We start from the raw sequence: 27609 nt of genomic DNA, 5'->3' as shown, positions 1-27609 counted from the left end.
TCCTTTGTACACAAACTGCATTCTATATTTCTATATAATTTCCACAAGTTGAGTGAGTTCTCATCTCACATTTTTTTTAATGGTGTATACAGGTTGTTTTTTTTAATTTAATTTATTTTTTAAATTTACATCCAAGTTAGCATATAGGGCAACAATGATTTCAGGAGTAGATTCCTTAGTGCTCCTTACCCATTTAGCCCATCCCCCCTCCCACAACACCTCCCGTAACCCTCAGTTTGTTCTCCATATTTATGAGTCTCTTCTGTTTTGTCCCCCTCCCCTGTTTTTATATTATTTTTACTTCCCTTCCCTTATGTTCATCTATTTTGTATCTTAAAGTCCTCATATGAGTGAAGTCATATATTTGTCTTTCTCTAATTTCACTTAGCACCATTTTAACTTCTAAAGTACACATTCAGTGGCATTAAATACATTCACATCAACGTATTACCATCACCACACTCCATCTCCAGAACTTTTCATCTTCTTCAACTGAAACTGTACTGAAAAAAAACAGTAACTCTCATTATCTTCTCCTTTCAATGCCTGGCAATCAAAATTCTAACTTTGTCTATGAATTTGACTACTCTAGGTACTTCATATAAGTGGAATCTTACAATATTGGTCCTTTTGTGTCTGTAGCTTTTAATGGTACTTCCTTTTTAAGGCTGAATAATAATCCATTGTACATATATGCCACATTTTGTTCATCTGTTCATTTGTCAGTTAGCATTTGAGTTTTCAATGTTGGCTATTTTGAAATATGCTGCTATGGGATGCCTGAGTGGCTCAGTCTGTTGACCCTCCGACTTTGGCTCAGGTCATGATCTTGTGGTTTGTGAGTTTGAGCCCCACGTCGGGCTTGCTGCAGTCAGCCTGTCAGTGCAGAGCCCGCTTTGGATCATTTGTCCCTCTCTCTCTCTGCCCCTCCCTCACTTTCTGTCTCAAAAAATAAATTGAAATATGCTACTACGAACATTGGTGTGTTAATATCTGAGTCCCTACTTCCCATTGTTTGGGGCATATACTCAGAAGCAGAATTGCTGGATCATATGGTAACTTTAAGTTTTTGAGGAACCGCCATGCTGTTTTCCATAGTGGCTGTACTATTTTAAATTCTCACCAGCAACGCACAGTTTGCCAGTTTCTCCACATCCAATACCATTTTGTTTTCTTGATAGTAGCTATCCTAATGAGAATGAAGTATCTCATTGTGGTTTTGATTTACATTTCCCTAATGAATAGTGATGTTGAACATTTTTTTATGTGGTTATTGGTCATTTGTGTGTCTTTTTGGAGAAGTGTCTATTCAGGCCTTTGCCCATTTTTAAATTGGGTTGTTTGAGGGTTTTTGTTGTAGGGATTCTTTATAGATTCTGGATATGAACGTCTTATGAAATTTATCATTTGCATATATTTTCTCCCAGTTGTGGGTGGCCTTTTCATATTTATCCTGTCTTTTAATAATAAGTAGAAATTTTAAGTTTTGATATAGTCCAGTTTATCTTTTACTTTTGCTGTATGTGCTTTTGATCTGAGAATCATTGCCAAATCCAATATTCATGAAGCTTTTCCCCTATGTTTTCTTGTAAGAGTTTTATAGTTTTATAAAAATATTTAGTTTGTGATCCTTTTGGGGTTAGTTTTTGTATATGATGTAAAGTAAGGGTCCTGTTGTCCTTGTTGAAAATCATTTGACCAGATATGCAAGGATTTATTTCTGGGTTCTCTATTCTATCCTGTTGGTCTTGTGTCTGTCATATGCCAGTACTACACTTTTTTTTTTTTTTTAATGTTTGTTTATTTTGAGAGAGCACGCGAGCAGGGGAGGGGCAGAGAGAGGGAGAGAGTGTCCCAAGCAGCCTCCACAATGTCAGTGCAGAGCCCAGTGCAGGGCTCAGACCCACAAACCGTGAGATCACGCCTGAGCTGAAACCAAGAGTCAGATGCTCAACCTCCAAGAGTCAGATGCTCAACCTCCAAGAGTCAGATGCTCAACCAACTGAGCCACCTAGGTGCCCCCAATACCATACTTTTTTTAATTGTGGCCAAAAACACATAACATGAATTTACCCTCCCAGCAGTTTCCAGGTATGTGGTATAATATTGTCAACCACATATACATTGTTGTATAATAGATCCCTTGAGCCCCACTCCCATTCTGCCTGACTGAAATTCTAGACATACTGAAAAATACCCCACCTCACCCTCCTTCTGGCCCTAATTTTGACTGCTTTAGATACCTCATATAAGTGGAATAATGCAGCATTTGCCTTTTTGTGACTTACCTGTTTAACATAATGTCCTCAAGGTTTATTTATGTTACAGCATGTAATGGTACTTCCTTATTTTTTTAAGACTGAATAATATGTCATTGCTAAGTATATACCACATTTTATTTATCCATTCATCTGTCAATTAACATTTGAGTTGTTTTCAACTTTTGGCTATTGTGAACAATGCTGCAGTGTACATGGGTGTGTAAATATCTTTCTAAGATATATATCCAGAAGTGGAGTGTTGGATCATATAGTAATTCTATTTTTAATTTTTGAGTAACCTCCATATTGTTTTCCATCGCATCTGTGCTGTTTTATTTACATTTACTATTTTATAACAGTGCACAAAGAGTTCTAGTATCTCCACATCTTCACCAACACTTACTTTCTGTTTGTTTTTTTTTTCTTTTGATAGTGGCCATTTAACAGGTGTGAAGTAATATCTAATTGTAGTTTGGATTTACATTTCCCTGATTACTAGTGATGTCGAGCATCTTTTCATGTGTTTGCTGGTCATTTTTATATTGTCTTTAAAGAAATGCCTTTTCAAGTCCATTTTAAAATTGGGTTATCTGGTTTATTTGTTTGGAGTTGTAGAAGTTCTTTATATATTCCTGACATTAACCCTTTATCAGATACATGGTTTGCAAATAGTCTCTCCCATTCCATAGGTTGCTTTTTCACTTTGTTGATTATTTCTTTTGCTATGCACAAGCTTCAAAGTGTGATATAGTCTCTTTTGTCTATTTTTAGTTTTGTTTCCTTTGCTTTTAGTGTTATATCCGTGAAATCCTCATCAAAATAATTGTCATGAAGTTTTCCCCCTTATGTTTTCTTTGGGGAGTTACAGTTTTCAGGTCTTATATTTAGGTCTTAATTTAATGTATTTTGAGTTAATTTTGTACGTGGGTCCACTTTCTTCCTTTTGCATATGGATGTCTACTTTTCCCAACTCTGCTTGTTGAAGAGATTCTCCTTTCCCCACTGTGCAGTTTTGGCACCCTTGTCGAAGATAATTTGACTATATTTGTGGGGGGTTATTTCTAGGCTCTTTGTTTATTCCATTGGTTTATCTGTGTCTTTATGCCAGGACCATACTGTTTTGAGTATTCTGGTTTTATAATAACTTTTGAAATTGGGAAATGTGATATCTCCAACTTTGTTCTTTTTCAAGACTGTTTGGTCCCTCTGGGGGTCCTTTGAGATTCCATGTAGATTTTCTGATGGATTTTTCATTTCTGCTAAAAAAACATAATTGGGATTTTGATAGGGATTACATTGAATCTGTAGATGGTTTTGGATAGTATTGACAATAATAGTAAGTCTTCCAGTCCTTGCACACAGGATGTCTTTCCATTTATTGATGCTGTCTTTAATTTCTTTCAGCAGTGTTTTGTAGTTTTCAATGTACAAAACAAGTCTCTTTGCCTTCTTTCTCCATTCCTGAGTATTCAGTTCTTTTCAATGCTATTGTAAATGCAATTTTCTTAATATCCTTTTCAACTTGTTCATTGTTAATGTATAAAAACTGATTTTGGGGTGTTGATTTTGTAGTTTCCAACTTCGCTGACTTCATTTATTAGTTCTAACAGGTTTTTGAGGAAGCTTCAGGGTTTTCTACGTAGAAGATCATGCCATATGTGAGTAACCATCATTTTACCCCATCCTGCCTAATTTGAATACCTTTTATTTCTTTTTCTTGCTTAATTGCTTTGGCTGGAACTTCCAACACAATGCTGTGTTGAATTTATGTGGCAAAAGTGGGGATCCTTGTCTTGTTTCTGGTCTAAGAGTTTTGAAAAGCTGTCAGTGACCATTGAGTAAGATGTTCATTGTGGGTTTTTCATATATGGTTCTTTTCTATGTTGAGATAGTTTCCTTCTTTTCCTAGTTTGTTGAGTGTTAAGTTTTGACAGATGCTTTTTCTGCATCAATTGAGATGTTTATGTCTTTTTCTCCTTCATTCTTCATTCTTTGATTTTTGTATGTTGAACCACCTTGCATTCCTTGAATAAATCCCACTTGGTCGTGGTGGATAATCCTTTAATGTACTGTTGAATTTGGTTTGTTAGCATATTCCTGAGGTTTTTTGCATGAATATTTGTAAGGGATATTGGTCTGTAGTTTTTGGTTTTTTTTTTTAATGTTTATTTTTGAGAGACAGACTCTGCAAGTAGGAGAGGGGCAGAGAGAGAAAGGAATAGAGCTTCTGAAGTGGGCTCTGTGCTGACAGCAGACAGCCCAGCGTGAGACTCGAACTCACAAACCATAGAGATCATGTCATGAGCCAAAGTTGGACATTTAAACGATTGAGCCGCCCAGGTGCCCAGTCTAGTTTTCTTGTAATATCTTTGGCTTTAGTATCAGAGTAGTGCTCTCTTCATAGAATAAATTAGGAAGTATTCCCTCTTCTCTTCAGTATTTTGGAAGAGTTTGAGAAAAGTTGATTTTCCTTAAATGTTTGGTAGAATATACCAGTAAAGCCATCTGGCCCTGGGCTTTTCTTTTTTGGAAGATTTTTTTTTTTTATTGGAAGATTTTTGATGACTGATTCAATCTTTTTATTAGTTATAGTAATATAGTCTATTTAGATTTTCTATTCCTTCTGGATTCAGTCTTGGTACATTGTATGTTTCTGGCAGTTTATCCATTTCATCTAGACAGTCCAGTTTGTTGGTATATAGTTGTTCATAGTAACCCTTAAAACCTTAAAAAAAATTTTTTTTTAATGTTTATTTTTGAGAGAGAGAGAGAGAGAGAGAGAGAGAGAGCACGCGAGCATGGGGGAGACAGAGACAGAATCTGAAACAGGCTCCAGGCTCTGAGCTGTCATCACAGAACCCGATGCGGGACTTGCACCCATGAACCTTGAGATCTTGACCTGAGCTGGAGTCAGACGGTTAAGCTACTGAGCCACCCAGGCACCCCTCTTAAAATCTTTTTTTTAATTTCTGTAAAATTGGTGGTAATGTCCCCATTTTAATTTTATTTCTTTTTTCTTAGTTAACATAGATAAAGGTTTGTCCATTTTTTGGATCTTTTCAGAGAATCAAATCTTTGTTTTTCTATTCTCTATTTTGTTCATCTTTGCTCCAACTTTTATTCTTCCAATATTTATTTTTTGCTAGCTTTGGGCTAAGTATGTTTTTTTTCTAGTTCCTTAAAGGTCTAAGGTTAGGTTGTCGATCTGAGATATTTTTTCTTTTCTAACATGAATGTGTGTAACTATAAATTTCCCTCTTGGGGCTGTTGTTGCTGCATCTCAAAAATTTTGAGGGGCGCCTGGGTGGCTCAGTCGGTTGAGCGGCCGACTTCGGCTCAGGTCATGATCTCGCGGTCCGTGAGTTCGAGCCCCACGTCAGGCTCTGTGCTGACAGCTAGGAGCCTGGAGCCTGTTTCAGATTCTGTGTCTCCCTCTCTCTGACCCTCCCCTGTTCATGCTCTGTCTCTCTCTGTCTCAAAAATAAATAAACGTTAAAAAAAAAAAAATTTAATAAAAAAAAAATTTTGGTATGTTGTGTTTCCAGTTTCTTTTAAGATATTTTCAATTTCCCTTTTTGTCCCATTGGTTGTTTTTAGTATGTGTTACTTTTGGGCCATGTGGCTGGCTCAGTCAGAAGAGCATGCTATTCTTGATCTTGGGTTTGTGAGATATTGGGTGTAGAGGTTACTTTTAAAAAAAGTCTAAAAAAGATGCTTGAAAAATAAATCTTTGCACTCCTACCCCCAAGTTTAATAGTCCACAAGGAAGCAGTGTTTTGTTTTGTTTTGACTTTTGATTCTGCCCTTCCTTTTGAGATCTCTATGTTTTATTTATTTTGAAACATTTATTTTGAGAGAGAGAACGAGTAGAAGAGGGGCAGAGAGAGAGGGAGTGAGAGAATCTCTAGCAGGCTCTGCGCCAACACCACGGAGCCTGATGTGGGGCTCAAACCCATGAACTGTGAGATCATGACGTGAGCTGAAACCAAGAGTCAGATGCCTAACCAACTATGCCACCCAGGCTCCCCAAGATCTCTACTTTTAAAGATGTAAAAGATGTAAGTTAGAAATATAGATAACCCAGAATGATACAATTGGAAGTTTTACTGGTTTCTGCCATTCAGATTAAAGCACAGTATGGCATTCATTGTACAATTAATGAACTTTTCCTTTTTTTGTAATTTTTTTTAATGTTTATTTTTGAGAGAGACAGAGCATGAGAGGGGGAGGGGCAGAGAGAGGGAGAGACACAGGATCTGAAGCAGGTTCCAGGCCCTGAGCTGTCAGCACCGAACCTAATGTGGGGCTCGAACTCATGAACCTCGAGATCATGAGCTGAGCTGAAGTCGGATGCTTACCCCAGTAATGAACTTTTACATTGAAGTTTTTAGTTTGTTTTGTCGCTCCAGTTTGGTTTTTAAACACAGATACAGAAAACAGCATGGGACGAATGTATAACCTGGTAAATTACTGAATGTGGGTATCCATATAGTTACCACCCAAGTCAAGAAATAGAACTCTACTGGCCATTCCAGAAGTTTTCCTTGTGCTTTGTTTGACATAACTGCTTCCTTCTCCCTAAAGGTAACCACTGTCCTTTCATAGTAATTCTTTCTTTGTATTTCTTTATAGTTTTTAGTCTTGCTGTGTTGTTGTTGTTTTTTAAGTTTATTTTTTATTTATTTTTATGAGCGAGTGTGCGGGGAATCACAAGCAGGCTCTGTATTGTCAGCGTGGAGCCTGATGGGGGGGCTCAAACCCATGAAGCGTGAGATGGTGACCTGAGCTGAAATCAAGAGTCCAACAATCAACTGACTGAGCTGCCCATGCACCTCTGTTGTTGTTTTAATATATTTTTTTTAAGTTTTTAACGTTTATTTATTTTTGAGAGACAGAGAGATAGAGCATGAGTTGGGAAGGAGCAAAAAGAGAGGGAGACCCAGAATCTGAAGCAGGCTCCAGGATCTGAGCTGTTAGCACAGAGCCCGACGTGGGGCTTGAACTCACGGACCATGAGATCATGACCCGAGCTGAACTCAGACACTTAACCTACTGGGCCACCCAGGTGCCCCTTAATATTTATTTTTGAGAGAGAGTGTGTGTGCATGCATGAGCTGGGGAGGAGCACAGAGAGGGAGACAGAGGATCCAAAGCAGGCTCTGTGCTGTTAGCACAGAACTCTATGCTAGGCTTGAACTCAAGAACCGTGAGATCATGACCAGAGCCGAAGTCAAATGGTTAATCAACTTAGCCACCCAGGAGCCCCTTGCTGCTGTTCTTAAGAATATGTGTTTTGAGTGTCTTTTAATCTGTGGGTTCTCTTTATATATAGATTATTTAACTGTTGAAGAATCTGGGCCATTTGACCTGTTGAATTTCCTAAGTGTGGATTTTGCCAGTTGTGTACTTATGAGTCAGTTCTAGTCTCCTCTGTATTTCCTGCAAATTGCCAGGGGATCCAGAGACTTGGTGACACATAGGTTTGATCCTCTTGTCATTCTGGTATCCTCTTTTATCAAGATGCACATAATATTTGGTGGTTTGTTCTTGTGATCTACTGTGAAGCAAATTACCCTAAAACTTATTGACTTAAAACAAAAATCCTTTTATTGTATTTCTTAATTTTGTAGGTCACAGATTCTAGCAGGGCTCTGTAGATGATAATTCAGTTCCTTGAAGTTTGGCTGGTCTGGAGGTTCTAAGATGACTTTGTTTACATGCCTGACACTCTGGTAGAAATGGCTGGAAGGCTGGACTTAGCTGGGCTCCTCTTGTTTACATGTAGTTTTAGGTGTCTTTACATTGTCTCTCCAGCAGAGTAGTCTGAGTTCTTACATAGTAATTGTCCAAGAATTTGTGGACATGTATTAAGACCAATAAGTATTTTGGGGAGATGCTTTGATATACCCTGTTTCTTTCTTTTTTTTTTTTTTTAATTTTTTTTTTCAACGTTTATTTATTTTTGGGACAGAGAGAGACAGAGCATGAACGGGGGAGGGGCAGAGAGAGAGGGAGACACAGAATTGGAAACAGGCTCCAGGCTCTGAGCCATCAGCCCAGAGCCTGACGCGGGGCTCGAACTCACGGACCGTGAGATCGTGACCTGGCTGAAGTCAGACGCTTAACCAACTGTGCCACCCAGGCGCCCCTACCCTGTTTCTTTTTAAAGTGCACTGATTTTATCCCCCATCCATGAATCTTGCTGTAGCAATTATTATTGTGGTATTGAAATAGTGATTGTCTATTTTTCTCATTCCTTCTTACATTTATTAACTAAGCATTCTTCTGTAAAAAAAAAGATGTCTTACATCTTACAGATAACTTCTCTGCAGTTATTTATTCGATCATTATTCACATCATTGTGGACTCATGGGTATTTGCTTTGTTTTTGAGTTATAACCCAACACTATCGTAATAATCTATTTTCTTACACTAGGTTTTTTATCTTTGGCCATTGAGCCCTTTCATGTTGGCTTCTATGTCCTTTGGACTTTAGGCTAGTTTTAAAAATGTTTTTCTAGGGGTGCCTGGGTGGCTCAGTCGGGTGAGCATCTGACTTCGGCTCAGGTCATGATCTCACAGCTCGTGGGTTCGAGCCCCACGTTGGGCTCTGTGCTGACAGCTCAGAGCCTGGAGCCTGCTTCGGATTCTGTGTCTCCCTCTCACTCTGCCTGTATCCCGCTCATACTCTGTTTGTCTCTGTCTCAAAAATAAACGTTAAAAAAAATTTTTTTTAATGTTTTTCTGGCCTACTTTCCTTGTAAAGATGTTATTCTGTTCATTATTTTCTTTTTCCTCCTGTAGCTATATAGCATTTGACCTCAGTTGTTTTTTTGTGTGTGAAATTAGTCTTTCTGAACTTTAGGAGGTGTGGTTAAGAGTAGTATTTTCATCTTCAAAGAACTTCGTTTTCTGTTGTTTTCTGATAGTATTTACAAATATGGTAGTTTGATTCCTAAGATTTCTTAGCTTTGTTACCTTCTCCTTTTCTTCCTTTGTCTCATTTTACTTGTCCTGCATTATTTTGATTCAGTTCACAGCACTTGTCCTCAGTTTGGAGTCCTATCCTGTCCTTCCAATTACAAGAGTTTATAGAAGCTAGACTGCACCATCTCCTTAGATTTTATGTAGGCCTCTTCTACTCACCTGCTTTTGGATTAGACAAAACTCTTCCACTTTCAGTGCTCAAATTGTCTCTCTGTTCTTTCTTTCCATTGAATATCTTTTGGCTCTCTAGGTTTTCCTCTGCTCTTAGATCCATTAGATACCCTGTTGTTTTCCTCTGCTTCTGCTTTTACTGAAGCTGAAACTACACGGATCTTATGGATGTTACTGGTTTGTCTCCAGCAACTTATATTTTGGGGTTCTTAGAGATAACTAAATAATATCCGGTTTTGTTTTATTTTTTTTTTAATTTTTTTTCAACGTTTTTTATTTATTTTTGGGACAGAGAGAGACAGAGCATGAACGTGGGAGGGGCAGAGAGAGAGGGAGACACAGCATCGGAAACAGGCTCCAGGCTCCGAGCCATCAGCCCAGAGCCTGACGCGGGGCTCGAACTCACGGACCGCGAGATCGTGACCTGAGCTGAAGTCGGACGCTTAACTGACTGCGCCACCCAGGCGCCCCTCCGGTTTTGTTTTAAATGTCCATAGTGCTTTAATTTTGTTCGTTAATTGGTGTGTTTTTATGAGGGCATTTATGGAGATTACAAGGCTTCATAGAATCTTTCTGCAATTATTTTTTTTAATGTCGGTTTGAGGGGTGCCTGGCTGGCTCAGTCAGTAGAGCATGCAGCTCTTGATCTCAGGGTCATCATTTCAAGCCCCATGTTGGCCATAGAGCTTACCTTAAAAAAAAGAAAAAGAAAAGATTAGGGGCCCCTGGGTGGCTCAGTTAAGCGGAACCTGGAGCCTGCTTTGGATTCTGTGTCTCCCTCTCTCTCTCTGCTCCTCCCCTGCTTGCACTCTCTCAAAAATAACCATTTAAAAAAAAAAAAAAAGACTGGACGCCTGGGTGACTCAGTCGGTTAGGCGTCCAACTTCGGCCTAGGTCATGATTTCACAGTTCCTGAGTTCGAGCCCCGTGTCAGGCTCTGTGTTGACAGCTTGGAGGGAGCCTGGAGCCTACTTCAGATTCTGTGTCTCCCTCTCTCTCTCTCTGCACCTCCCCTGCTCATGTTTGTATTCTGTCTCTGTCACAAATAAATAAACTTAAAAAAAATTTTTTTAAATAAAAAAAAAAAAAAAGACTCGACTATAAAATATCAGTTTGAGCAAAATATATTTTGATGTCATTAAACTACAGGTGTGCTTGAGTTACTGGTTAGATACTGAATAGCTAAAAACTTAGGTGACTGGAAGATTTTTTGTGATACAATGTTTCATGCTTATTTTCCACCATCTTATTTGAATGCTAAAGGTTTGGGGTTTTTTTAAGAATTTTTTTTAAGTTTATTTATTCTGAGAGAGAGAGAGGGACAGAGAGAGAACATGAGGGGGGGGGGGGGGGGGGGAGGGAGAGAGAATCCTAAGCAGTCTCAGTGAGCACTATTAGTGCAGAGCCCGATGCAGGGCTCAAACTCACAAACCCCATGAGATCATGACATGAGCCGAAACCAAGAGTTGGACGCTTAACCGACTGAGCTACCCAGGTGCGCCGAAAGCTCAGTTTTATGTTAATAAACCTGTCATGAATTTCAGGGTCTCTCTGTTTTCAGTTTACTTTGGGAATTTGTGCAGACCATTTATTCTGTTTCTCTTCCTTAACTTCTGTTTATCTTTGGAAAGATCTTGAAGAATCATTATATATTACTTGTGAAGTACTCTATCATCATCAGAAATTGACTAGGCAGATCTATGTGATCTCTTTTCACAATTGCCTTTACTCCTGAACTAAGATTGAAACTTTTTCTTCAGTTCCTTATTGCCAGACATTTTAGCCTTCTCCCAAGAAGAGGCAGTTTAGTAGAATTAGATTAGAATTTTATCAGTTGTTAATTAGTTGTCTGCTGTGTAGTACTGGACTTTGTTCTCAAAGTTATCTTTCAAAATAGAACTCTCTTTTATAACTGTGCCTGGCTGTTAGAGACCAATTCCTGTGCTTTTGTTCCATTATTATTTTAATAGATATATTTATTTTCTCCTGTGAAGATGATTTTAGCATTATGTGTAGTACTATGCCAAACATAAATACATCAGAAAATAATAGAAGTATGAGAAATATTCACTTGGGGTGAGATCATTTTTTTGCTGTCTTATTCAGGAACTAAAGACTGAAAGGTAGGCTTATTGAGACCAATATGAAATATATTCTCCTATTTATAAGTATATTAAAATGGTTTCTAGACTCCATTCTCAGAGTGAACAAAAGTTTATTCAGGTGGAAAAGAAACATCCAACGTATAGATAGGTTTGGAAGTTACACAGTGCCAGTTTTAGTAGGAGCTTTTGGGACTTTTTTTCTTCATACTCTCCCCCCCTACACAATTAATGATTCTGATCAGCAAGATTAGATCTATTGACCTGATTGATAACTCTCATGCCTTCCCAGAATGAGTCAGAAGAATTTAGGTAATACTTTTGTTGAACAGGGCCTATAAATACATAGTTTGAGGTATTGGCTGAATTAGTGGGTGATTTAGCTTGTCAGATTTTTGTTATACTTTGGTCTGTATGTGTTTTTATGTGTATTGAGATACATTAAAATTATTTAGTAAAATAATCTTTAAGACATTTTTGTTTGGTCTGCTTTCAGGTTCATGCATGGGAGATTTCAGACCAATTGTTACAGATCCGACAGGATGTGGAATCATGCTATTTTGCTGCACAGACCATGAAAATGAAGATTCAGACCTCATTTTATGAGCTCCCCACAGACTCTCATGCCTCTTTACGGGACTCATTACTAACCCATATCCAGAACTTGAAAGACTTGTCACCTGTCATTGTAACGCAGGTAAATCCTGTGCTTCTCATTAGGGAAATTTGTAAGGTCATTTGGATTCATCAAATTAATTTTGATTGACATTGCTAGGCCACGTTAAGTAATGTTAACAACTTTATTACAGACTCATTGCTATATTCTTAAGTGGATAGAAAGTGAAAATGTAAATCTTCTATATTGATCTTAGAGTTCATTTGATTTAAAACCAATTTAAACACCAGAAGTGGGGGAGGTGAGTAGAAGTTTTCACAGGCAGGAATGTGCCCTTCCCCCCACCCCACTGTTAAAATTGCAGATGATAAAAGTACTGTTAACTGTTCTGGGTCAGAAGTCTACATAGTTGCTTTAAAAAAAAATCCTTTCTGGATCAATTGGCTGGTAAAATTCTCATGAATGAAATAGTGAACCATCTGGCCTTTCCCCCTTAGACTGGGAAATACATTGGAAAGGAAAACTGGAAGCTTTAGTGAATACATACTCACATGTGTTCTCTGCCTGGCGTAGAAGTGCCCTTGAAGAGGAAGGAGGCTTTTGCCTAAGGCTTCAAGATGAGAAATGGAAAGAGAAGGGAAATGGCATTCCATTACTTGAGAAGTGAGTCAAAGGGCTGACTTTGTCAGTAGCTTTGGCCTTTTGGCAAAGTATAATTTATCTGTCCGTGAAGTTCTATGGTATTGCCAAATAAAAGTAAGTATTAATGTATTCTGAGGAAAATCTATAGTGTGTCCTTTCTGGCTTCTTTTTGTTGTTTTGGTTTTTTTATTTTTAGAGGTTAACTTTTTAAATCCTAGCAATTGGTAGCCAGCCCAGAAGAGTTTACATGGATATGTAGTTGTGGAGGTGAGGAGAGGTAGGGGGGTGTCAGTCTTCGTTGTCATATTGTTTGGAAAAAGTTTAGTTTCTTTGCTTGCCAACTAGTGTTGATGGTAACCCTGTATCTGTTCATCGATTCATTTATTTATTCTCTCTTATTCAGCTGGCTTTAGCAATAGCAGATCTTGCACTACAGATGCCTTCCTGGAAGGGATGTGTGCAAACATTGGTGGAAAAGTAAGTTGTACTGACTGTATACTAGCATTTGGAATAACTATTAAGCTACAAAGAGAAATTTGTTAGCATTAGCTAGACATTTGGAGTATTTTCCCAAACCCTTAACGTAAATTATTTATTATTAACTTTTGTCGGATTAAAAGAAAATCATTTAAAATTTAAGTATTACAGAAGTATGTTGCGTGGGACATAAAAAGCCCTTAAAATTACACACACGTGTTCCTTGAATTAACTGCAACAAAGTCTTTCGCGGTCTTGTGGGTCACTCCCACTAACTGACATGTCAGCAGTTCTATAAAAACATTGTCAGAATGTTTTAAGATTATTAAATTGAAAGTCATATGAGGCCCTGGGTGGCTCAGTTAGTTAAGCGTCCGACTTTGGCTCAGGTCATGATCTCACAGTTTGTGAGTTCGAGCACCACATTGGGCTCTCTGCTGTCAGTGTGGAGCCCACTTGGGATCCTCTGTGTCCCTCTCTCTGCCCCTCCCCCATGCGTGCTTTCATCTCTCTCTCTGTCTCTCTCTCTCTCAGAAATAAAAATGAACATTAAAATTTTTTTAAAAGTCATTATGCATAAAAGTTCTTATAAATTGGGGTTTATTTCTTATCTGTTCAAAAGGACAGTATCATTTTTAGATACACAGAGCCTGCTACTTTGAATAAAAGCATTTCCTCATGGTCTTGGCAAGATAATCTTGGTATTTGCTTGCATTTTGGTTAAGAAAATTATTTTTGAACAAAGTGGATGTCCTTTTTACTACAGTGCATCATTAAGGCCTTTATATGGATAATTTATTTTTTTTGTTTTAAGAAAATGTTTACTAAGAAAATTAACACATGCTTCTTGAAAAAATTCTAATAGTATGGAAGGTTTCAGGGTAAAAGCCTTTCTGTCTCCCTATTCCTATATTTCATGAGTAATCACTATTAATGATTGGCTGTATAGCCTTCCAGACTTTTCTCTTAAGCATTTTAAAATAAGTGCATATACATTTTAACGTACTATGTATTCATTTGTTCATATGTAATATATTCCATATACTTTTTTTACTTAATACATTGTGGACATCTTTTCATGTTAGGACTAGATATTTCATTCAGTCTAATGGCTGTGTATGTTCCATTGTATGACTGACTGTAACCTTTTTTATCCTAACTATGGAGGACCTTTATATTTTCCCAGTTTTTTGTTATTATAAAAATACCACAGTGCATATTTTTGTATACTTTGCATGTGTATGTGAGATTTTTCTGAGAGAGAAATTTCTGGAAATGGAATTGCTAGGTCAAAGATTATACAAGTTGAAATTTTGATCTCCAGATACCTCTCCAAAAAATTACATATATATCTTTTCCACTTTAGCAGTAGTAAAAATGCTGCTTTTGTAGGTTATTCTGAGGCCTGTTGTTATCTTATGTGATTATTTTCTGACTTTAAATAACTTCTGTCTCTCCCCTTTTCTTTTCCAGATATAGCAATGATGTAACTTCTCTGCCTTTTTTGCTGGAGATCCTTACAGTGTTACCTGAAGAAGTGCATAGCCGTTCCTTACGAATTGGAGCTAACCGGCGCACAGAAATTATAGAAGATTTGGCTTTCTACTCTAGTACAGTGGTATCTCTATTGGTGAGGAAGCTTAAAATACTAAGTTGCTCCCTAGAGGCAAAAAGCCATGGTTGTTATTTTCTAATTCAATATCAGTATTGTGACCCACACCTTCATTCCCAAAGAATCTGAGCCATCAGCAATCCTGCTGTTTTTTGTTGTTGCTTCTGTAGTTTTACATTAATCTTTACTATTGAGCGTGAATTACTAAGAAGCTCTCTAGGAAATTCTCTGGGTTCCAGACCAAGAACTTCTTGCTTCCATTGTGTAGAAGGAACTCAGTTTTTCCTTGGTTTTTGGGATCAGTCACTCCAGCCTACAGATTAACCCCCTGCCCTTTTTTTCCCTATTGGTTCAGTGGCATAAGAAGCCCAAATTGTCCAGGTGGTGGACTTTATTCCAATTTACTGGAATCATGTTTGTGTTTTCCTGGTGGAAGCATTGCTTCCTTGGGACCAAGATCTCAAAACCAACAGAGCTCAGATTCGCTGTTTACTATACATCCTTTACCCTGATATGAGTTCCTTGATTAGACATGATTCCATGATGGTTGGATATGGCATTCGGTGAATCCATAAATGATACATTGCCGACAGAAGCATTGCAAGCAGGGAAGGCATATCCATATCCAGAATATGAGTCTCTTCCTTCCTTTCTTCCTATGAGTCTTGTCCTTCAAATCTCTGCTTCCTTTGTGATAGAAGTGCAACATAATCAGTCAATCTGGTTCCTATGGCTGATGGTGCCATTTTAGGGACTCAGTGTTGGTCTCTGCTGTTGGCAGGTTTGATACTCATCAGTAGTTTTAACTTAGTGGAAGTCCATGTTAATTCTAGTGTAGCCTCCATCCCTGCTACTGTGGCCACTTTGTTTATGAGGCCATTGAGTAAGCACTGGGTGGCTGGGGAAAGAGACTGATATTATGGAGTTTGTCATTTTGTCCCTCTGTCATTGAAAGATTCCTCTGTATTCACACAGGACAGAAATCACTCCACAGTCTGTGCCTATTTGTATACCATTCATATGTACTTCTGCCTCAGACTTCTTGTCACCCATCTTCTGACCATGCTTCTTCCAAATCCCTGATCATCCATAGCACTGAAAATTGTCCATAAATACATGTAGATCCATATTTTCTTTTTTTTTTTCTTAATTATTTATTTTTGAGAGAGAGAGAGAGAGAGAGAGAGAGACAGACAGACAGAGTGCAAACAGGGGAGGGGCAGAGAAAGAGGGAGACAGCATCTGAAGTAGGCTCCAGGCTCCGAGCTGTCAGCACAGAGCCCGATGAGGGGCTCAAACCCACGAACTGTGATCATGACCTGAGCTGAAGTTGGACACTTAATCGACTGAGCCACCCAGGTGCCCCATATTGTAGATCCATATTTTCAGTCATCTCTTACTCCACATGTGGTGAACAATGAATTCTATTGCTTGAAGTTCTGCCCATAAGAATTTTTCTTCAACCACTCACTGTCCTTCACTACAGCCCCTGTGTGGGCCTGTAATTCTGCAGCTGTCCACCTTTAGGTGATACCAGCATGATGTTGGACAGTTCATCTGTAATCCAAGCTTGAGTTTTCTTCTTTAGTTATCTAGTTTTAAGGAGCATCACTAGAGGCAGGAAGCAACAGGCATGGATTGAGGGAGATGAATCAATGCAAGAAGAGTTGGTGTCAGAGGAATCTGATCTACCTGCTTGTGCAACTTTCTTACACCCTTTTGAACTCAGTCTCTTATATTCCATATCTGTTCAATGACAGGTTGCTGTTATGCATACCCAACCTTATGTTTAGGTAATTCACACAATACTCAGTTCATGATGGGAACCTCAGGCATATGTTTAATCTCTGCCAAGAATCAGTAGCAGGCCAGAAGCTTGTTTCTCAAAAGAGAAGGTGTAGGTTTACTCCCAAATCCTAGATATTTGTACTGTGATTTTCCTTCCTATTGGTACTTCTCAGGGGTGCCATATACTCATTAAATCCAGACTCTGTAGGAAGTACATTCATATCAATGAGTTTACCTCAGTTTAGTGGTATATTCCAGTGTCTCTTGGTCTAACACCCTTAGAATCACTTCCGCATATGTTCTCTAGGTTTCTTCATATACATGGTAGCAAAGTTACAGAGTTCTTAGTAAGTTATTTCCTCTGTGGGTACCTGTCCCCTGGAACGTGCTAAGATTTGGCCATAATTATGGGTGGCACAGGAAATGGTTGTGGTAGGTGTTGAAGAGAATAGGCATCCCTTTGAAAGCACCTATCTTAGATAAGGTTATTACAGGGCTTTCCAGCTGAAGAAGGCATCTTCTCAGACACTGGAAGGCAGACTACTTCTAGTAAGGGAGATGTGGTAATCTGGGAGTTCAAGATTGTTTCATTAGGGTCCAACCACATGTCTCCATTCCAAGTTTCAGAATCCCATGCTTTACAATTTCCTACTTTCCACATGAGAAATCTTATGAGATTGTGATTTCAGCTGTTGTTTGTAATTCAGCAAGCCACACAATTTTGTGTATAAATATTAGCCCTGTAGCTACACAAAATAAGGGCCTCATTTACAGTGGTTGTGGAAGCTTTGGTTCTCAGACTGTGGCTTAAATTGAGTTAGGGACCCGAGCTTGTGATTTTCTTTGTTTCGTTTTTTTTCTTTCTTAAAGTTTATTTATTTTAGAGAGAGAGAACGAGAGAGAGAACTAGCCGGGGAGGGGCAGAGAGAGAGAGGGACTGAGCATCCGAAGCAGGCTCTACACTGACAGCAGAGAACCTGACTCAGGGCTCAAACCCATGAACTGTGAGATCATGACCTGAGCTGGAGTTGGATGCTTAACTGACTGAGCCACCCAGGCACCCCTGTCATTTTCTTTTTGTAAGCACTTAAGTCAAAAGAATCCACTTGACACTACAGTCCTTACAGTCATCATTACTGGGACAGTGGTCAAGTGCAGCAGCCGCTTGGACTCTCCAGTCATATGCTTGACTAACACTTCCTCCTAATTGACAACAGACAATAGCTTGATTTGTTGTGATGACATCTGAAAAATTTTTCCCTGTGGTACTTAATAAACTTAATAAGGTCTATAATTGTGTCATGTCGCTTGTCATGTTACAGAATCTAGAAAATGAAATTAGTCCATAATTGCCAGGAAAAATAGGCTGGCTGTAATCCAAGGTACCAAAGACCTCTTAAAACCTTTTGCATGGTTTCCCCCACATTCCCTTATTCATTCTATTCCATCTCATTTTGTCAGTATTATACTTTTGTCTTCTATTCAGGGGGAGCCATTCCTAAACATTGTGTTGAACTTTTAAAAATTTCAAATATTATTCTTTTTTTCTTACAGTTGAACTGAGCCTGTCCTCTAATATATTTTTTTCCCTTCATTTATGCTTCATTTTGTTAATCCAAGATCAATTCTTACCTCTGCTATATTTTTACTGGTGAACTCTTCTGGCATTTATCTTTCAGCTTTTGAGGCTTTGCTTTAAGAGACAGTTCTGTTTTGTTTTGTTTTTTTATTCAGAGACAGAGTTGTTAATAATATAGTTCTTCAAAAAAATTTTTTTTGATGTTCTTATTTATTTTTGGAGGAGAGACAGAGAGAGAGAGACAGACAGAGACAGAGCATGAGCGGGGGAGGAGCAGAGAGAGAGGGAGACAGAATTCGAAGCAGGCTCCAGGCTCTGAGCTGTCAGCACAGCACCCAGTGCGGGGCTCGAGCTCACAAACTGTGGGATCATGACCGGAGCCGAAGTCAGACGCTTAACCGACTGAGCCACCCAGGCGCCCCAATAATATAGTTCTTAAAGAGGAACCCAGGGTAACTTAGTTCTGAAACTTTATGGTGTGTGTTTGATTTAATTAGCAGATTTTTTTCCCTTCAAAGCAACTAGATTTAGATGTAGGGTTTTTCCAAAATTCTATTTTTGAGTCAGAAGTTAGAATGTATAGTCATTCTATACATTTCATTTGTAAACATCCTGTCTTAGTAAATTGAAATGTCATTCAGGATGTGTAAAGGCCAAATGGTTCTGTAATGACTTTACATCAAGAGCTTCATCAATTCAAGTTTGTGTGTGGTTGCAGTGAACTTAACTTGAATCATTTCTGTTTTTCTTCTTTGATTTCAATTCAGTTCAGTACAATTCATACTAATTGGGAAGTATGAATTATAATTGCCTGATGATACTGCAAACATAAGGGGACTGTGGCTACCTAGAAGTACAAGGGTCAACATTTAGACCACTGTGGAATTCTGTACCCCAACACATGCCCCCCAAACCCCATGGCAATTATATTTCTAATCCGTTACTTGTAAAAGTTATTTTGAAACATTTTTTTAATCCAGAAAAAGTTACATTACACTTAATTTTGGAAAAAAATATACATCACAAAAACAGTTTGCAGAGAGAAACAGTGGTGAGTTTTAGTCTGAGTTTTCATTTTATCTCTTATCAACCCACCATATTTATAGTAGAGTCACTTTATGTGGAATGGCGTATTTGCTAGAATGTTCAAGTGCTGAAGCTGAAACATCAGCTTTTCATGTGGGGATGTACATTAGTCGGGCTAGCTTATTTTTATTCTGTAAAATCAACTGCATAGACGAGTACTATTTTAAAGACACTTTAAAAAAAATGCTTATTTTGAGAAAAAGAGAGCGTGCATGAGCGGGGAAAAGGGCAGAGAAAAAGGGAGAGAGAATCCCAAGCAGGCTCCACGCTGTCAGTGCATAGCCTGACAGGGGACTTGATCCCATGAACTGTGAGATCATGACCTGAGCTGAAATCAGGAGTCGGACGCTTAACCGACTGAGCCACCTAGTTGCCCTTATAGACAATTTTTTGATGAGATTACATTAATGAAGAAGTGGCATCTAAGAAACAGTTATTTCTGAAACACAGCTATTTTGAGGGAAGTCTGTAATCTATCTCAGCTTCCCAGTTGACACAGTGGAGATAATAGTGCCTGCCTGTAGCTTTAGTGGGGATTAATGAAGAGTGTTGAGAGCAGCATCCGACACTTACAAAGCACTTTTGACTGTTAGCTGTTATTATTATCCTTCTCATTATTACACCTATAAGGTGATTGGGCCTAGTGGTTTAAATATAAAGTTGGGCATTGTTTAACTTTTTTTTTTCCTTTTTTTCAGATGACCTGTGTAGAAAAAGCAGGAACAGATGAGAAGATGCTTATGAAGGTCTTCCGCTGTTTGGGAAGTTGGTTTAACTTAGGAGTTTTGGACAGTAACTTCATGGCTAACAATAAGTTACTAGCACTCCTTTTTGAGGTTTTGGTAAGGAATGGCTTTGTTTATGAGAGTATTTCTACCACATAGTCGCTTTCGGTAATAACTAACCTTCTGGGACATCGTGTTTTCAGATTTCTGCACGGTGATTGGAAGGTGTATAGTAAGAAAGCAGCAGTGTCCCTTCCTTGTTACCAAGTACCAAATTAAGGTATTAGTATTAATACTCAGAATAGAATGTAGTTAGATTTAATAGGAAAGCGGTCTTATACATAGATCCGTGATTTACATATTAAACTCTAAGTAACAAAAAACCATTGGTCTCTTTTTACCTGTTTTAAAAATATAATAATGGTCATTGGGTCTCAGACAGTTATAGGTGAGAATATTATCTTCGCAATTGAGATAGTTCACTTAAGCGTCAGGGTTCACTTAAGCATAGGGTAGATTTAGGGCTTTTGAGATTCATGGAATAAACAGTAGTATCTTTTTATATATTTATGCATGTCTTCCATAAACTTTGAAAGTGATAATGCCTCTTAATACATTCCTTTGTCTTGGTAGATAGGACTAAGCAAGCATGTGGAATAAGAGTACTTTTCAACACAAGGAACAGCAATATCTCAAGGACATATTGAACAGGTCTTTGGAGATGGGAGTGACTTTGTCCCGTTTTCCTGGATAGTTACCTTCCATGAAGTCATTAGTATGGAAGCTCTGTGGATACTGGTTGTGTGCTGGTGCACTACTATTTAGAAGATGGTAGCATGATACTGGATTGATACTGCTGTGAAAAGAAAAGGAAAAGGAAGGCATGTTCAAGGAGACATTTTTGTGTTTCATTGTTGTCAGTGTATTTATGCTGCATTTTTGCATCAGGAGCGAAGACTCAGGAAAGTTAGGATGCTAATAATTATTTTGCTATCATGTCTCTTGATGCCCTACTTTAGTAATGGTAATTTGTGTTCTCATGTCACCAAGTTGTATGAAGAGTAGTCAGTATAAAATTAAAATCCCACTGTTGGCTGAAAAATTTATGATTATGATTGATTACATATGAAAGGAGCACAGTCTAGAATCCACTTCAAACTCAAGACAGTGTTACTTCTGGGAATTAAGACTGGGGTAAGGAATGAGCTCAGTAGTGTGCCAGCATGATACCATCTTCTCTACTGATCCGGTGTCAGGACTTCTCTGCCACTTAAAAGAAGAGTGATTTTAGGGTCAGGGTCAAATATATTCTCATTCTTCTTAGATTCATTGTGGTTCAAAATCATGGCATATTTCAGTTTGCTTTATAGTTTGACCACAACTTTATTATAAACACAGCCTTTTCTCCCATAGTTCTTTTTTAAAAAGCTTTTACAAATATGATACTTCGTATAACATTAAAAAGAATAAATTTGAACATTTAATTTTTACAATGTAGTAATAATCAGAAATATTTATGAATCTACCTCTTAACCTAAGAGTAATCTAATGAATGATTTACATATATCTGTGTGTTCTCCTGACCTTGCTAGTACAGCTCTGGAGATTCTAAATGTCCTTGTATTTTATTATTCACAGAAGACTAATATGCCTTTACTAAATTTATCCATCCTCTCAACTGTATTCTCCTGAATAGAAACCCTAGAGGTCTCGCTCTTTGAGCCTTCTTCTGATCTGCTCTAATTTGTATCAGTTGCTCTTTAGATCTGCTCTCCAGCTGTCATCTTGGAACTTCTCTCTACTATGCTTCTGGATTGGATTGTTTCTTGAACCTCCTTAAATACCTTCCTCAGAAGGATATGTGGGAAATAAACTTTGGATTTTTGCATTCCTGGGAAACATTTCTATTTTGCTTTCGTTCTTGGTTGGTGGTTTAACTAGATATAGAGTTCTAGGTTCAGTATTTTTTCCCTTCAAGATTTCCCAGGCCTTTCTCTCTTGTATACTCGCAGGCATCATTGCTAATGAGAAGCTGAATAACTGATCTTTGCTCCTTTCAAAGTTACCTTCTCCTCTCATCCCCAGAAGTTACAAGAACCTCCGCTGAACCTTGATATTCTGAAATAGTATGATAATGTGTTAGGTATGGGTGTTTGAGACTTGTTGGACGCTTTTATTTTAGGTAGTACTTGAATATCAGAAGAAAAAAAAAGATGGAAAAGATTTCCACAGACTAAAACAGGGGGCGGGGAACACATGGCATTCTGTTTGAAGGAACTGGTATGGGGGGAGAAAAAACATGGAATTTTAGAAGTCATGTGACTGTGATTAAGGTACAAAAAGGCTGATTTGCTTGGCATATAGGGAAATAGAAATAGGACAGGGAAGATTGATGAATATTGTCTGATTGAAGGCCATGACTGTTAGGCTATACATTTAAAGTACATGTTCAGAAACAGGCTGTAATTGTTTTGCTAGTACTTGGATTACGGCCCAGTGATCATACTTCATACTTCCCCATTCCTGCTATCTCCCAGCAACAAGATAAGACCTCATCCAACCTACATGAAGCTGCTTCAGATTGTGTGTGCTCAGCTCTCTATGCCATTGAGAATGTGGAGACTAACTTGCCGTTAGCCATGCAACTTTTTCAAGGAGTCCTGACATTGGAGACTGCATATCATATGGCTGTGGCACGTGAAGATTTAGACAAGTGAGTAATTATTTCAGGCAGTAGCCCTGGGTTCCATCCTTCGTGATTCTTTATGACTCTATTTGTAAATAAAGACACCACATCCTAAAGATGGTCTACTATTCTCAACTGAACCTAGAGTGGTAAATTGGATGCAGAAAGAGAGATTGTAATCATGGAGGGGATCCTCACAAAGGATAAGGCTCCAAGAGTTAGGGGTGAACTTTGGAGTATCAAGTATGATTTGATAAGGATTTGGTTCAGATGTTTTAGTAATTGAGAATTTGAACTGACTTAAGAGTCATTTGCTTATCTGTATAAAATATAAAAAAAAAGGTAGCTGTTAGGGAGATTTGGATACAACATAGCAAATAATCACCACATGTCCCTTAGGGTAGGGATCCTTTTATTGATTTAATTAACTGAGTCTGTACATATAATATACAGATTTCTGACGTGGTGTTCTCATTACTCTTTCATCTACAGAGTTCTGAATTACTGCCGTATTTTCACTGAACTGTGTGAAACTTTTCTTGAAAAAATTGTTTGTACTCCAGGACAAGGTCTCGGGGACCTACGAACTCTGGAACTGCTGCTCATTTGTGCGGGACATCCTCAATATGAGGTAGTGTCTATATTATGCTAAAGCCACTATTCTCCCAAGCTGTATGTTGCATATTACCTATATTCCATTGCCACTCGTCCCGCTTTTTATTTGTGGGAAACTGTAGTCTTATTTTTGATAAACGTGATATAGGAATTTCCTCTGTATTGGAGCTTTTTCTTTTTAAATTATATTTGGGTTTCTGCTTTGAATTCTTTTCTGTTTTCTTACCTGGTTAGCTGGGCTGACTGCCCTGGGCACCTTAGGGAACCCATTAGAAAGAAAGTGTAGTACTTTTTTACTGAGTCCCTTCTCTACATCCAGTTATTCTTTTTAGAGCTTTACAGCTCATATAAAATCTTCACTCTGCATCTATAAGTTTTAACATCCAAAGTTTTTCTCCAAATTGTGGGTGGGAATGAGAAAGAGATTGAGGAGTTCCTGGGTGGCTCAGCTGGTTAAGTGTTAACTCTTGGTTTTATCTCAGGTCATGATCTCACAGTTCATAAGATCAAGCCCCCTCTGCGCTGACAGCATGGAGCCTACTTGGGATCCTCTCACTCCTTCCCTCTCTCTGCCCCCCTCCCACTTGTGCACATGCACGCTCTTTCTCTCTCTCAAAATAAATAAACTTTAAAAAGGTGGGGGGAGGGATTGAAAAGATTTAAAAGTCTATATTCCAAAATCTCTACAATACCCTGCCTCTTAAAAGAGTTGGCTAGATTTTTAAAAATCTTGTTTACTCAAGAAATTTTGCCTCCTCTTAATAGTATAAGAAGTGAGAAGGAACTCCCAAATTTGATATTGTTTTCAATAGATCTGTTTTGGATCCTTGATGGGAAAAGGGTGGTAAGGCCCCTCTTAGGGAGAAGCACAGGAGTGCTGTGATTCTCACCCCTTTTTCTCTTATTACATAAAAAATACTGTTTATTTGTTTGGCTTGATCTCATGAGGATATCTAGATTTGGATGAAACGCAAAACATTTTGGGGAGGAAGTACAGCACTATGTAATAGTTATCACTCCTTTAAATAGTTCATGAGTAAGATGAACTGTGGATAAAGTCCCAGACTCTTCCCTTTCTGTCCCACTCAAGAAACTAGGGGAGTAAAAATGACATAAGGTTGGTATTTTCAGGGATTTGCAGATGGTTTGTCTGGCAAAAGGTGTGTTAATCTCAAAACGAAAGGATTTTAGGGCCGCCTGGGTGGCTCAGTCAGTTAAGTGTCCGAATCTTGATCTTAGCTCAGGTCTTGATCTCAGGGTCCATGAGTTCAAGCCCCACATTGGGCTCTGCTCTAGGCGTGAATCCTATGTAAAAAAATAAATAAATGAAAGGGTTGTAGATTTGAGAAAAAAAAAAATACTTTAAAAGAGACTTCCATTTCTGTATCTGTTTCTCTAAATTCAGAATCTACTGTTGAGAAGTTATCAGCTAAATATAGGGACTGCATAGCCAGTCATCCTAAATAGAGTTTGGGTCCTAACATGGGAAGATAGTTTGGGAGGATAATAATAAATCTGCTAGAGAAAACAGGTGCCTTCTTAACTTCTACTCATAATATTTTAAAGTATATATTCTTTCCTATAAGGCTCTGGTAATAAAATTGTCTTCATATTCCATTCCTTTTCTGATTCAAATAAATCTTTTCTTTTTCTCTAATTTGACAGGTAGTAGAAATTTCCTTTAACTTTTGGTACCGACTTGGGGAACATTTGTACAAAACTAATGATGAAGTTATTCATGGAATCTTCAAAGCTTACATTCAGAGGCTGCTCCATGCCTTGGCTCGACACTGCCAGCTAGAACCAGACCATGTAAGTTTCCTTCTCCACTTCTTCAAATCTTAATTTCCTACACTTTTCAGTGCTAATTTGAAAATGAGCTGAAAAAAGGAATCCGCAGGTTTTCTATCACTCTGTAGCTTACACTGAAGGAATCAATACCAGTATAATGAAGAGTATAAGGCTTATATAGAAAGAAATCAATTCTGCTGAGCCAGGAATCCTTCTCCTGGGAATTTACCTTAAATAATTTTAAAGAAAAACAAAATGGCTATTTTATGTACAAAGCATTATCTGTAAAATAAAAAAAACGGTGAACTCATGTACAACAATATAAGAAGAGTTACGTAAATTATGATGCAGCAACTTGATGGACAATTATGCAACAGTTAAATGTAGTGACTTCTGAAGTAGTAGGAGTTGGTTTGCTAAATGAAAAAAATCAGAATGTAAAACTTTATATGCTGTATTTTTAATAGTATAGTAGTATAGTGTATATGTTTAACAGTGTAATAGTATAATTAAATAGTATAATGGTTGGTTTAAAACTAACACAAAAGTAAAGTATTGGAGAAGGTGGAGAGTTATATATGATTTCCCTCCCCCCCCCCCCCCCCCCACAAAATACACATTTTTCTTTATACTGATTTTATAATTTAAAATATAGGAATAATCTACTTGCCTAGAAGAATATATACTAGAATTTTAGTAATAAATTTATAGTAATAAAATAGTCCATTGGAAAACTCTTTAACCCCCTTCTTGCTTAGTTTATTCAAATCTTACAGCATTTATTTCATCCTTTTGGTTGGTTGGTTAGTTGGTTTAATTCCTGTCCCTTAACCTAGGACTTGGAGAGGTTTTTTTCCATTGCTTACAATTAAATCTGACATGAAAACTGTAACTGCCTTTGTTCTCTTTATTTTAGTGTTAACATTGTTGTTTGAGTCATGGTATTTTCCATCTCCAAGAATCTTCATGATGATGTAGTCTGGTGGTTTTCAATCTTTCTTTCTTTAGTGTTTTTTTGTTTTTTTTGTTTGTTTTTTTTGTTTTTTTTTTTAATGTTTATTTCTGAGACAGAGAAAAAGAGACAGAATGCGAGCAGGGTGGGGCAGAGAGAGAGGGAGACACAATCCAAAGCAGGCTCCAGGCTCTGAGCTGTTAGCACAGAACCTGACGAGGGGCTCGAACTCACGAACTGCAAAATCATGACCTGAGCCAAAGTTGGACGCCCAAGTTACTGAGCCACCCAGGCACCATTCTTTAGTTTTTTAATTGAGGAATCTTATCTTCAACTACATTATCTTAAAGCAAGGAGGTTGGACTCGATCAGCAATTCTCAATAGTACTAAGGTTTTTTTTCCAGATAGTCATGGATAAAGATTCTTATACATGCCCTTAACCATCTCACAATTGGAAGCATGAAATAAAAATGATCGATTTTTTAATGAAAAATTTCAAATGTTTGGCAAAGATGAAAATTTTACAATGAATATCTATACCTATTATCTAAATTCTACCATTAATATTTTACTATACTGTATCTATCTACAGTATAGTATCTGTCTACCTACATAAAATTCTTCTTAAAGTCTAATTCTGTTTTGCATCTAGTTGTGATAATGATTTTTGTGAATCTTTTTTTTTTAATTATTATTATTTGAAAGAGACAGTACACGTGAGCTGGGGAGAAGGGCAGAGGGTGAAAGAAAGAATCTTGAGCAGAGTCCATGCTCAGCCTGGAGCCCATTGTGGGGCTTGATCCCATGACCCTGGGATTATGACCTGAGCCAAAATCAAGTGAGACACTTAACTGACTGAGCCACCCAGGCACCCTGATTTTGGTAAATTTTGAACCATGAAGCTTCAGAGGCTTCTTCAGTACTAAAAAACTGGACCTTGTCTAGATAAACTTAAAAGCTCTTAAAATTACCACCTCTTCCAGATCACTTCCCACTCTGACCACTCTAAATTTTTCCAACAACAGAGCAAGGTATGACTTGGAAATGGGGAGCAAAAAAGGGAGAACAGTTTCTCATAGTAAAGGTAAAAGATAGGTTGTATTGACTTGACATACCTAAAAGTTTAGGACACCCTGTATAGTAAAATACCCTCTGATTTAGGCAACTTATCTCTTGTTCATTGGTACTGAACTGCTGCGTGGCTTTTTCTTTATTCTCGATTTTCTAGAGGTCAGTGAAAGCCTTAGTGAATTTAAAACAAATGTTATCTGACTTGAAATTTCAGGAGGGAGTTCCTGAGGAAACTGATGATTTTGGAGAGTTTCGTATGAGGGTGTCAGACCTGGTGAAAGACTTGATTTTCTTGATTGGGTCTATGGAGTGTTTTGCTCAGGTAAGTCCATTTGGAGATGCTTAGCAGTTTTACTGATCACTTTAGGTGTGTTCACTTCTGTGTCTTCTGTAAATGTTCCACCTTTTTCTTCAGTTTTAATGGCTGAATGGGACAGTAGATATGCA

At 38.0% G+C, this 27609-nt stretch overlaps 1 protein-coding gene across 4 annotated transcripts in view; it reads left to right on the top strand.

Annotated features, from left to right (window-relative positions):
* The window catches only part of TNPO3 (transportin 3), a 78620-nt gene that overhangs the window by 17698 nt on the left and 33313 nt on the right, over positions 1-27609 (top strand). For 2 of the 4 annotated variants that reach the window (XM_023250549.2, XM_023250550.2), the window contains 8 exons: positions 12018-12218; positions 13183-13256; positions 14730-14886; positions 20020-20163; positions 22584-22759; positions 23225-23363; positions 25013-25159; positions 27377-27484. In XM_023250549.2, the coding sequence (XP_023106317.1) occupies positions 12018-12218; positions 13183-13256; positions 14730-14886; positions 20020-20163; positions 22584-22759; positions 23225-23363; positions 25013-25159; positions 27377-27484 (1146 nt within the window). Of the gene's footprint in view, positions 1-3895; positions 3920-12017; positions 12219-12710; positions 12801-13182; positions 13257-14729; positions 14887-20019; positions 20164-22583; positions 22760-23224; positions 23364-25012; positions 25160-27376; positions 27485-27609 lie in introns of those variants that run through there. The other 2 variants (XM_045052736.1, XM_045052737.1) reach the window with 2 other exon arrangements.

Source organism: Felis catus, chromosome A2 (genome assembly GCF_018350175.1).
Source record: "Felis catus isolate Fca126 chromosome A2, F.catus_Fca126_mat1.0, whole genome shotgun sequence".
NCBI classification, from domain to species: domain Eukaryota; kingdom Metazoa; phylum Chordata; class Mammalia; order Carnivora; family Felidae; genus Felis; species Felis catus.
This window is presented reverse-complemented; position numbering and strand designations above follow the sequence as displayed.